This window comes from Vigna unguiculata, chromosome 9, assembly GCF_004118075.2.
Source record: "Vigna unguiculata cultivar IT97K-499-35 chromosome 9, ASM411807v1, whole genome shotgun sequence".
NCBI lineage: Eukaryota > Viridiplantae > Streptophyta > Magnoliopsida > Fabales > Fabaceae > Vigna > Vigna unguiculata.
The window spans coordinates 36,498,585-36,510,672 of NC_040287.1; the positions used below are offsets into that span (position 1 = coordinate 36,498,585).

A 12,088-nucleotide genomic window follows, 5' to 3' on the forward strand; every position below is an offset into this window, starting at 1 on the left:
TTCATTTAAAAAAATTTGAAATTGTGTTTTGTAAGATTATTTCAGTTGGGTCAGTTTTTCTTGGAGTGAAGTCAGCATACTTATAAAACCTTCCGTTACATTTTTTTAAATAATTTTTCATAATTTTATTTTTTTACTTTTTAAGAGTTTAAAATAATTCAAGAATTTAATAAAATAAATAATGTATTAATATTGTAATTATTTTTAATATTTTAATTAGCTTAATTGAATATAATTATTTGTATTAATTGAACGAATAACTAAAAAATTAAATATAAGAAAATTAAATATAATTCTTAAGTAATATAAAAAATTTAATAGAATGAGCAAATAAATAACAGAATAATACATCATTTTTAATTTTCTCCAATTTTTACTAATATAAATTACTTGAACTTTTCTTTCTTTATTTACTTATTTTTTCATTTATTCAATTAATTAAATTAATTTTAAATACTACATTAACTAAAAAAAAAAAACAGATATCATTAAAACATAATAGAATAAAAAAAAATCAGTTTACTTGAAATAAAAAAAAAAAGCAAATTAATCATATTTGATAAATAAATCGAAGTTTGTGGTATACATGAATCATATAATGGTTGATCTTTAAAGGCGCATATAACCGTCCCCACATAAGAACTGAATTAGCATAAACATGACACAATTTTTTTTTTATTATTATTTTCATTCGAGAATCTCACTTTAAATAGTCCAATGGTGGACCCTAGCATGTCCTTATACAGTTCATCCCACCTACACAGCGTGCTGTTTCTGATAAGAGACACATCATTTATTCTTTGGTGCCCATAAGAAAGAGAACAAAACCTAGCACACATTTTGCATTTTACAATGCCATAGTCATTAATTTGCACTTCTTCTCTCCAATGGTTTCTGAAGATGCCCCATCACAATCACAACTATGCATCGAACTAATTCTGTGGTGCATCACAACATTCCTTCATGTCTTTATCCAAAAAAAAAACACTCCTTGCTGTACATCAAACAAACAAAAATGTTCTAGATGAAAAATATAACTGATTGGAGGATTTAATATTCTCCCTTGCAGTATTCGATGTTGATAAGAATGCCGGTGTGGCCTCATTAAACCCTCTGCCAAATGTTGCTTCCACATTTCACCAGTTTCATAAGGGCATGCATGCTTATTGTACTGGTCAACAAAAATATGCCGCTCTCAGATTTCTCATGTAACTATTTCCTTTAAGGAAACTTGTTTTCTAAGTATCATCTTCCTAGAAATAGGTTCAAAAAGAAGAGGTTGTCCAATGCATTTGCTAAGCACACATGGAAGTTATCCCAGATGGTTAGTAAAATAAAGATCCAATTACGGAGCTAAAAGGGGTTGCGCAGTTATCAATCATCATGAGAACTTGATGAGAATAGAGTTAAGATGACTAAGTCATGATTCCATCAAAGACAATTTGAATTCACTATAAAATACAAGTAAATAATGGAAGAGATAGAAAAAATAAAATAAAATGAAGGCAATAACTAATTTCATCAAGAACTTATAAGACCTTTAGGCTTTATATCAAATATTATTTAAAAAAATAATATTTCAACTTCCAGTAGCCAAGTAGACGTTCAATAGATTACGCCAAAAATCTTGAAGCCGGTCATGAATCGTCCATAAGTTAGCTTTTAAGTTGCTGTCTCGCCGGTATCAATCATTGTCTCCTAAAAAATCCCATTGCTTGATAAACATTATCAAGTGTGGTATCTGCTATTTCTGCTGCATTTCTAGCACCTTGTGCCAATACTTCATCTAAATAACCTGAATCGGACATGATTTCTTCATAGCGAACCTGTCAAAATTGGAGGAAAAAGGAAAAGGAGTGATAACGCAGATCCATGCTCACTAATAAGTAAAATATAAGGGACCAACTTTAGGAAGAAAAGAAATCCCGTAAAGCAGATAATAAATGGAATAGTAGATAAGCTGGTGGCCTACTAAAGCTCAAGAAACTAGCAATCCAATGCAAAACAAAGCAACTTTAAACATTGTTAGCTTACTAATCTCCAAAGAAAATAAGTAATTAACTATTAAGTTATGAACTGACTTTTTTCCGTATAACACTAAGGTTGTGTTTGGATAACTGTTTCAAATATAATTCTGAGCTTATATAATACTTGACCTCAAAATTTCTCTCTTTAAACAGTTAGTTGATTGTTTGGGCAGTAAAAAAATGAAATGACGTGTCTCTTGTATGCTGAAAACACATTCCAGCAGAAAATGAATATTTGGGAGATTTCTATTCTTTATCTCCTAAAATATCTTGAAATTCAGTTTTAGTTGCATTTTTAGCTCATACATTTACCATAAGTGATGTGGTTGTGGTCCCTCGTGAGGAGGGACTAAAAACGTCTGTTTGTAGAGACAAAAATCATAAAATATTTATAGTGACTAATTTCAAGATATTTTGAGACCAAAATCATTTTACCCTTAAAATATTTGTTACTCTTGTTGAATGTCATTTTGTAGATTTGGCAGTTCAGAACTACTTTACAATAATACTCTCTCCCCACTTGTTATAATAAAATGATATTGCATGGTTACTTTATTTGTAATCCATATCCATATTTATATTATGACATAAAACTGTCCCGGTTTTGGATGTCACGATTTTATAGATTCTTTCCCGCCTAATCATTTTCTTAGGGAGAATGGAAATTGAATTGGTTGTGTTTTGCTTACATGTGGGATATGTGTCTAGTTTTTTAGTACAAAACCATCCAAACAAAACTTATTATAATATGATCAAATAAATACAAACGTAAAAATCAATATTTTAATATTCAGCTTTTTACAAGTAATTAAATACTACTTATCAAGCATACTTATGCCAGCTTAGTAATTAGAAATGCTGACTAACAAAAAGAGCACTTTAGAGAAAACAATCAAGGCATTCTTCACAAAAAAGTAATTTACTATATGAAACCTGAATGGGATGTAAGTGATCAATCAAGGCATCGGTCAAAATGGTTTTGAAAGTTCCCCAGTTCATATTTTGGATTTCCTGAACAACTTCCTGCATAAAGAATGAGTTTCAAATAGAATTGACGAATTAGAAAATCAGGAATTACTACATGATTGGGGATTAATTTAAACAAATTAAAAGTTGGATATTTAAATAGGAATTTTCTACATACATAAAAGTTCAGCAGCACCTCATCAACTAATTTTTGGTTGGCAGATTAGAAAGAATTATTTTACAAATTAATGCCCTAGAGTTATTCTCAGTTGGCAGCAATATGTTGATGAAGATACTCATATTAATGCCATAATTTCAGAAAGACTAGTTCATTATCATGAATTTAAGAACAGATATATGTTCCTCAAGCATATAACAGACCATCCTAGTGAACTATTTTGCGGCTTCCCATTAGCCTGATATCTCTAGTATTTCAATAACAAAGACTTGCTGATCTTATTTATGCTGAAGAAAGGGTATAAACTTCAGGGTTTAGGTGGCAAATCACCAATGGACCACATGGAGAGTAATTCTCTGAAGGAGCCCCAGTCTAAGAAACAAGAAACTAAAGTCAACATTGTGCCAACTCACCAACATGTCTCAACACCCACCATCAACCCCCAAATACTAAGCACCACCACGACCACCACCAAACAACCCAGACCCTCACTTTCCATATCAAATGCTAATATTAGCAAAATAGACCTTGCTATATCCTTTTAGTTTATATAGCACAGGCCTCATTTTTCAACCACCCCACAAATAAACCTTCATTTGATGGCCTTTTCAAAATTTGGGATTTTAATAGAAGTAGAAGACAATGGCATGGTTTGATGTATGTATTACATCGAGTGAGAAAAGGCTTTGTTGTTTTTTTTTTGAAATGAAATAGAAGTTCATCCAGAAAGAAAGAAGCAGCTTACAATAAAGGGCAATGTCTAATCCCATAAGCAATCTCAGTACCAATAGCCACTATGACTGTTTAGTGGATAAAATTTACAATAACCCAAGCTAAGCATAAGGTGATTCTGCCATGTGTCACTTGCTTCTTTTAGGCCAACTTTTTTACTTTAAAAAGACCAAAAACACACTTCACATTTCACACAGTAAACGTAAAATCATAAAGAAAATAAAAAATGACACATGGAAAAATAGAAAAATTAATTGAACTAAGTAGATTCAGAACCACTGAGAACATATTGATAACAGAAAAAATTATAATTATCAATGCAAAAATAAATAAATATATATATACATATAGTATATCTGACCTCTTTCGTCTTTCCTGAAACAAGCTGGTATATGGAAAGAAGATTGTTACATTCAGGCCTCTCAGAGTTGTCAAATTCCAAGCTGTAAGATTTGTCGTAAAGTGCACATCAAAAAGAAGGATTTATAAAAAATAGGTAAATGACAAAAAAAAGAAAGCATTTATAGACTAGCTCTGGGAATCAATATCAGCATAATCATATAGTAATATTGTCATTACTAACCTTGGAAATGAATCAGTTTTGCAACGTTTGATCTTGTTCGCTATAAGCTACAAAATAAAATAAGTAAACTCGGTCAAGAGCAAGCAAAGGCAAACTAAATTTAAGGACAGATAGAACACTTATGTTCATTGTTAAATTTATCAAATATTAATAGGTAAGTTGCAAGCAACAGTTCATTGAGTACAGGTGACCACAAAGATTGAAAATTAAGCACACCTAGTAGGGAAGCCTAGTCAAAGAAGTAAGGACAGCAAAAATATTCAGTATTCTCACCAAGTGGGGATATAGGGAGGTAGATACAGACTTATGCCCCATAATCTAGGTCACACGGCAACAACTATGCCATCACACCAAGGTTCATCACAAATTAAATACACATAATCATATAAAATAGAAGTCATGTCCGTATAAGAGTAACTTCAAACAAATAAGCAATTTTAACCCAAGACTCGATAATGCTGTAGATCTATCTCAATGAGAAATTAAAAAAGAAATTTGATTCTCCTTTTATTTTTGTGAGTAAGAACCTCACTGTTTCTAATGTAAGTCTCCATGATTTATTTGTTCACATCATTTAAAAGATTTGAAACTAAACCTCTAAATTATTCATAAATCCTAACCTATGCTAGTGTCCCAAAAACATGTGTCATTACCTCCTCCATTTATCTTTATCTTTCTTATCTCTACCATTTATTTCTCTAACACTACCTCCGCTCTTCTCTGTCGTATGATAAAAATATTTAAAAATTAGGTGAAGGCAAAAGCACAATTGATAGGATAATGTAGGAGATATTACATCAACTAAATAGATGAATAAATTATATTAGTGAATGCAAACCTCACCTTACAAGGTTGAAATAGGTTTAAAATCCACTTTCTAAAAGATAGCAATTATGCTCTCCTAAAAGAACAGACAATAACATCTTTTTTCTTCTAAGAGGACAAACAAAGAGCAATAGTAGTAAGTAACAAGATCTAGCAGTTCAAATTTCATCAAATGATGCATATGCAATTTATGTTATTAGACTTTTGAAAAATAATGGACAAGAGAATATAATGGGCTAACTATCAATCAAGTATGCTATTCTACTACCTTACAAAACTATTAAACACAATCAAAATGCAATCTGTCTTTCATATCTATTGCATCATATAGACATAGTAAATTTGGTTGATGATTATTTACATTTCCATTTTTATATAAATTATAAATAAAATCATTAGCAAGGGAGAGGTCAAAATAAAGAGGAATATCCTAAAAAAGATAAGACAAACGTTAGGAAAAGTAAAATAAAACAGAAATTAAACCACAAGAGTATGAAACCAAGAATTAAAGATCAGTGTGGTCCAAACCACATCTCCCATGAGCCAAGCACAACCCCCCCAGTCATCAATCATCATACCCATCATATTGTCTCAGTCCTCCGAGATATACCTTCTAAAACAAATGCTAACGAGAAGTCATCATAAAATTTGCCTGAAAGATAACTGCTTAGTTTTTACCCCATTACCTTTCCATCCAAAGTCACTGTACAGGTTAATCTCTAAAGTTTTTTCAACTTTGTCCCACAGTTGTAGAATTAACTCTTGATCAAGATGAGGATTTACAATGACAACATGTATACCTATCAACTTACAACCATAATCATACAGTCATTTAGAAACAAAAAACGTATACCCATAAATTCAATATTTTATAGTTGAACGCTACTGCCTATAAAACTAAACTAATGTTGAGATATAAATTTATTCATCATATAAAAACTACAATTGCTTCCTTAAGCATCAACCAATAACAGGCCACGGGAAATTCCCATATAGAATCATAGATTTACACGGAAATAGTTCAGAGAATAATTGTACATTATGCACCATGCAGTTAGACCTACAAATTTGAATTATTCTTACTCACATCTTTAGGATCAAGAATGTTGATTCTGGATTGATCAGAAGGTGCAGACTTTGACATCTACAAAATTGAATCCAAAATAAATGTCAGAAAATATATATATATATATATATATATATATATATATAAGTTAAAATCAGTAAATACTGTTCTGTTTCTAATTCCTGAGAAATAGCATTCATAGCAGGCAGGCTCCCTTAATTTCTTTTATCTAGCATTATGCACTCTTTGATGGTAAAACAGAACTATCTAACATACTAGTTGAATATTCAAGTGTTAATGATTTATACAGCAAATGAACAGGCTGATAATTACAAACAGAAATGTTGGGTGTGTGTGTAACGTATGTATATATAAGTAGTAAACCTTGGATAGGCCATCCGTAAGCGACATTATCCTGGCACCAGCTGGAGGTATAAGGGGCTCTGGAACCTACATCCCAGAAAGTGCTGTAAGGAAAAAAATGCAATTCCATTGTATCATGATTCATTAGCTTTAGCTTCTTTTAATGGGATGATATATAACTTACCTTAAATATAGTACCACCTCGGCTGTCATAAAGATAAAAAATAAATGTAAAAAATGTCAAGCCCAATGTAAAATCTATAAAAAAGGTAGAGAATTTCAAGCACATGATGTGGATGGAATTTATATCCAGTTTAGAAAAAATTACTCACCCCCTTAATTTCTTCCACTTTCTCCCTCCATATAAATTATTAACCCGCTCAGCCAAGTCTCGAGTCAACTCCAAATGCTGCTTTTGATCTTCACCAACAGGTACAAAATCAGACTGCAGAAGCATGCTGCAATTATAAGAATTATTCTTATTCAAGGTAAATTCAATATAATATAATGCATTTTAAATAATTTTTTCCAAAAGAAAAAATTGAGGTTGCAAAAACTAATCAAGCAAAGCTGCAATCATATTAGGTAATATTAGCTTATTTATTTAGGCTTTTTAACTTTCACTGTTACATTCAAGGACCTACAAAATTTCCACAAGTTAGTGTCAGAAATCACCTGATATAGAAGTATATCAGAAGCCATCAGAACAGGATAAGTCAAAAGAGCAACCCCCACCTCTTCATCTCCCTGCATATCCAATTCCACAAGAATCTATTGTCTATTATTTGTATAAATGAAAACATACAAGCCGGTATGAGAGTACTGAAGAAAAAAAGGGCCTGCTTTAGCAAACATACACGGGTCAAAGACAAGCTACATAGTACAATCCATCATGATGGAACATGCACAAATAGCACATACAGTATTGTTAGTTAAAAATGCCTTTTACAATTTTAACCATGGAATCACATGATTTTACAATTTTCCCAAGGCCTAGCAAACCAACAAGCAGAATAATTCTCTGGTGGAATCATCAAGTTGGAGTGTGAAACTGTGACTCGGCAAGTCGCACAATTCCACCAGAAAGTAGGTGCCAGTTTGGTTTTCTCAACCCAGAAAAACAAAAGTTTTTCTAAACCTAATGAGTTACAAATCCCATAGCAAAAACAGACAGGTTTTTAATCTTATTTTCTTCCCCAAAAGACCCCAATGAAACCCTTTGTTCTGTAACTTTTGTTCTCTAAAGTTTCAATGTTGCACTTGGCCTGGGGCTCGGTTGAGCTACTAGCAGAGAGAAACTCTTCTCTCGCATGAAGTGCCCTTCACCCTGTCTCTATTCTCTATTTCCGACTTTGTGTTTTTATCATGAAAAAATTAGCAATTTGCTTCTGGACAAAATATCTAGGATCTAGATTCTATTCTATAATTACACACTTGGACTATTTTCTCATGTTTTAGTAGCAATATGTTATGAAAAACTTATGGGGAGTAACTATGAGTTTATGAGTTGTATTGGATGTTATGCAAATGCATTTTCATTTTTAGTTTAGTTTAGCAAGTGATTGAGAAGTTTTTTTTTTCATTATTTATGTTATTATCTACATACTTTTATATGCTTAAGTATAGTTTTGCAATTAAGTTTGCAACCTTTTACTTCCAATCATACATAAAATCTAAAAATTTGACAACATTGAACTGATATGTTATCAATTCATCCTTAGAATAGGCTTTATTCGTTACCAGGGCCTAAATATCTGACCAGAAGCTTCTGCCTTCCATTATTTAAAGAGCAGTGATCAAAAGGTTAACAGTCAGTATTACTACTGAGCATTGAAGCACAATCAGAGCTCAAAAATGGTGTGGTGCACAGTCAAGCTCTTGACATTAAAAACAAAGTGAGAGAGAGATTTTTTTTTTTACCAATTATTCCCTATGTGAAAATATGAAAAGATATCAGTCCAGAGGAAATATTATTCCCAATGTTTGCTTGATTAAAGTTGAATAATATTACTTCAGAAGACCACTATCTAGAAGGAAAAATAGAGATATAAATTAAGTAATGAGATAAGACTTGCAAAAATCAAATTATATGCATAAAACAAGAAAAATAATAAATAATTTTATAGAAAAGAAATTAAGAATTCATACAGCTATGAACGCACCGCCTTGCGAGATTTCTCTTTAAATTGTATCATTTTGTTCAGCCAACCAATCGGTGTTGTGGAACTTAGCAGCCACATCAATTCTACATGTGCGCGAACATGAGACTGTACAAATACTGAAGCCTGTAGCACAAAACGAATGCCATTTATCCACAGTGATCTTGAAACTTCCAACATAAATACTCTTTACAAAAGGTTCAGAGCAAAAGTTGCGAAGGACCTTGGAAGGATCCACTCCACATGCTAGGTAAATAGCAGCAGTTGACCTTGTAGCCTTAGATAATTGTTGGGTGTCGTATGGTAATGTGATCTGTAAGAACAAATCCAAAGGGATGAGAAACGGGACAGTATCATTCAAAATCAAGAAAAAAGAAAACTAGCTTTTACCAGTAATTAAGTACAATGAAAAGCAATTTAAAACATAAAAGCAGTCCACAAAATCCTCTCAGAAAACCAATATACTTAGCCTTTAAAGCGCAACTTTGAAGCATTGGACATTTAAAAAAAAAAATAAAGAGCAACTTTGAAGCATTGGACATTTGAAAAAAATAAAGAGCAGTATGACACAGGTCAAACATGAAGTGATGTTACATATCCTAACGAGACACTTGAAATTTGCTGGAACAGTGCTATATTATCTGTGTCCATGTAACTTCCAGCAACCATGATTCATAGGTTGTACATCTTTGACATAGAAAGTCTGGCCGCACTTTATACCATCAACAAGGATAAATTGTGAGGATTACAAATTCCAATCAATCAACTCTAAATAAAAATGTACATCTAAAGAAAGGTGACCTTAAATTATCCTAAAATTCTGGATCTTTATCCTCAGTTATAAGTAAATATGAAAATTTTCTTGGAAGAGCTGCTAAGCCTCATTAATGAGAAACCCCAAATTAAATGACCTATTTGTGAATTGATCTCAGAAAGAGTAAATGGTACAATAAATTAAAGCACACACTTTAGCTAACAGTAAACTCACTACAGAGCAGAAGCAGCACAAACAAAGAAACCTGAATTTCAAGATTCTTTGTCACATGACATTATATGCCAAAAATATTGTTATATGAGCTCAGACCTGTGGCTCAAACAAAAAAATCATTGAGCACATCACAAGTCTAGGTAGCATAAGGAATCTGGACATACCGCGTGCAGGTCCACAATGAAGAAAAGTGTTTCATACACATTCTGCAAAATGAACAGTATAATGTCTTAAAAAATACACAAATTTGTGAATCAAGACAATCAAGCAGCATTTCAATTATGGAATCCAATCAAGGGCCTATTTAAATAAACTACACTATAAGTACTTGGCGGAGAAGAAAATAAGATGAAAAATGAAATAAACTCTAAGTTAAAATTAGCTCATGCATAACCCAATTTATCAAAGTCACATTATACCACAGCCATTGCCAATCAAATTACTTATACAATCCAAAACAACACCCTGGAATAAGAAAAAGAAAGAGGCTGCGAATAGTAAACCTGAAGAGCAACCCAATTCTTGATAGCTCCGAGATAGTTTCCAAGGTGAATTGAGCCCGTGGGCTGAACCCCCGACACTACTCGTTTCCTGTCAAAAAATTAAGCATCAACAAACGACACAGACTGTAACTTAATTCACACCAAAATTAAAAAAAAAAAAAAAACGATGATTAGTATTACTTTACGGAGGTTGAAGTTGGAGTCTCTGTGGAGGTAGCAGTGAGAGTAGTACAACAGCATATGCGAGAACGGAGCGATGAAGCACGGGACCTGGATATTCCAACTTCCAATTAAAATCAGAAAAACCTAAGCGTGAAGTGAAGAACAAGAACAAGAAAGAAGAGAGCGAGAGTAAAGTACAGTGAAGGGACCAAGAGTGGACGACAACACGATAGAACCGCGAAATGTGAAACGCTCATCTTCTTCCACTCCACGCACGCCTTACCGTTTAGCTTTATCTGTCTGCAGCGACTCGCCAGTGGTTTAAGGCGGGTGCAGCTTTGGATGTTCCTTCTCTATCAATCAACAAAAACGCCATCAACGGCTGTCATTTGAAGGATCAATTTATTAACCTAAAATGCTTAATCTACTACTTTCTACATTTTTTTATATGATTTTTTTCTGTAAGGAATTATAATTTGTATAAATTAATGATTTATAATAATTTCAATTCTCATTGCCATGATACTACTACTAGTGATAAATAATTGAAGGGGTTCAAATTTCTATAAATACACATTGATGTCAAAGAAATTTTTTAACTCTTTTATGATACTTTTTTTATATTTACTTTTATTTTTCAATTAAAAACATCGGGTGATATCATGATAGACCTAATCAATGGATAAGTTTCGTGGTTTTGATTCATAATATAAAATAGGTTTTCACCCATCTTTTCAAGAAAGCTGGACCCATTTGTAAGAAAAAGCATCTCTAAGTTATTTTAAAAACTTTTTACTGTCATATTTAAATTGTTTATTTTAAGGTTAATGAATCTTCCTTGTCTTATTAGTTGTCATTGGTTGGGGTGTTTTTATTTTTATCTTTTTCTCGATTTTGTAAGTATTCGGTGAAAATTTTGTGAGAAACAATTTGCCATTTACAATTGATTAAATATTGATAACTTCCGCATGCCAAAAAAAATCATAATAATGTTGGCAGATGCCAACTTACAATCAAGTGTAATACAGAATGTTGAAAAAAAAACTTTATTCACGAAAAAAAAAATCATATATGCAGAAGAAAAAACAATTCAAATTTTGATCTAGAAATGATAAGCACCAGAGCACATGTTTGTTAAAATTTTACCCTATTTTTTTCTTAAAACGCCAAAAAGAGTGATTTATGAATACATAAAAGTACAAAGAAATTTCTTTTCGGACCGGAAATCAAAAGATAAAAAAATAGTTAGGGTTTGTGAGAAAACATTTATAAACCAAATGAGGCGGGGGTTTGGGCATAAAAAATATAGGAAATTTGAACATATCATTTTTAATTAAATGGAAGTAGAGACTAGAATAAAAGATCATGGCGTATAGAAAGAAGCACTTAACTTAAATCAAAATATGGGTCACGGAAAAATCTTAATGAAATTAACACAATAATAAATATCTTAAGTTGGTCCAAATATAACCATAAGAAATGCGGAAGTATTGTGCAAGGAATATGGTTTTAAAATTACATTGAGTGGATCATAGA

The 12,088-nt window shown here is 32.0% G+C and overlaps 1 protein-coding gene across 2 annotated transcripts; it reads right to left on the reverse strand.

Moving 5' to 3' along the window:
• Window positions 1-1,363: 1,363 nt before the first annotated feature.
• LOC114196070 (tryptophan--tRNA ligase, chloroplastic/mitochondrial) lies at window positions 1,364-10,956 on the reverse strand. Of its 2 annotated transcripts, XM_028086578.1 has the most exons (15): window positions 10,751-10,956; window positions 10,571-10,660; window positions 10,391-10,478; window positions 10,052-10,093; window positions 9,123-9,212; window positions 8,903-9,025; window positions 7,416-7,487; window positions 7,073-7,185; window positions 6,925-6,946; window positions 6,762-6,827; window positions 6,399-6,455; window positions 4,487-4,533; window positions 4,265-4,346; window positions 2,961-3,050; window positions 1,364-1,826 (listed from the first exon to the last, which is right to left on the reverse strand). In XM_028086578.1, the coding sequence occupies exons 1-15, from the start codon at window positions 10,807-10,809 to the stop codon at window positions 1,689-1,691; spliced, it is 1,179 nt and encodes a 392-aa protein (XP_027942379.1). In that variant the 5' UTR covers window positions 10,810-10,956; the 3' UTR covers window positions 1,364-1,688. The 2 variants fall into 2 exon arrangements, with proteins under 2 accessions (XP_027942379.1, XP_027942380.1); XM_028086579.1 differs by lacking the exon at window positions 10,052-10,093.
• Window positions 10,957-12,088: the final 1,132 nt, after the last annotated feature.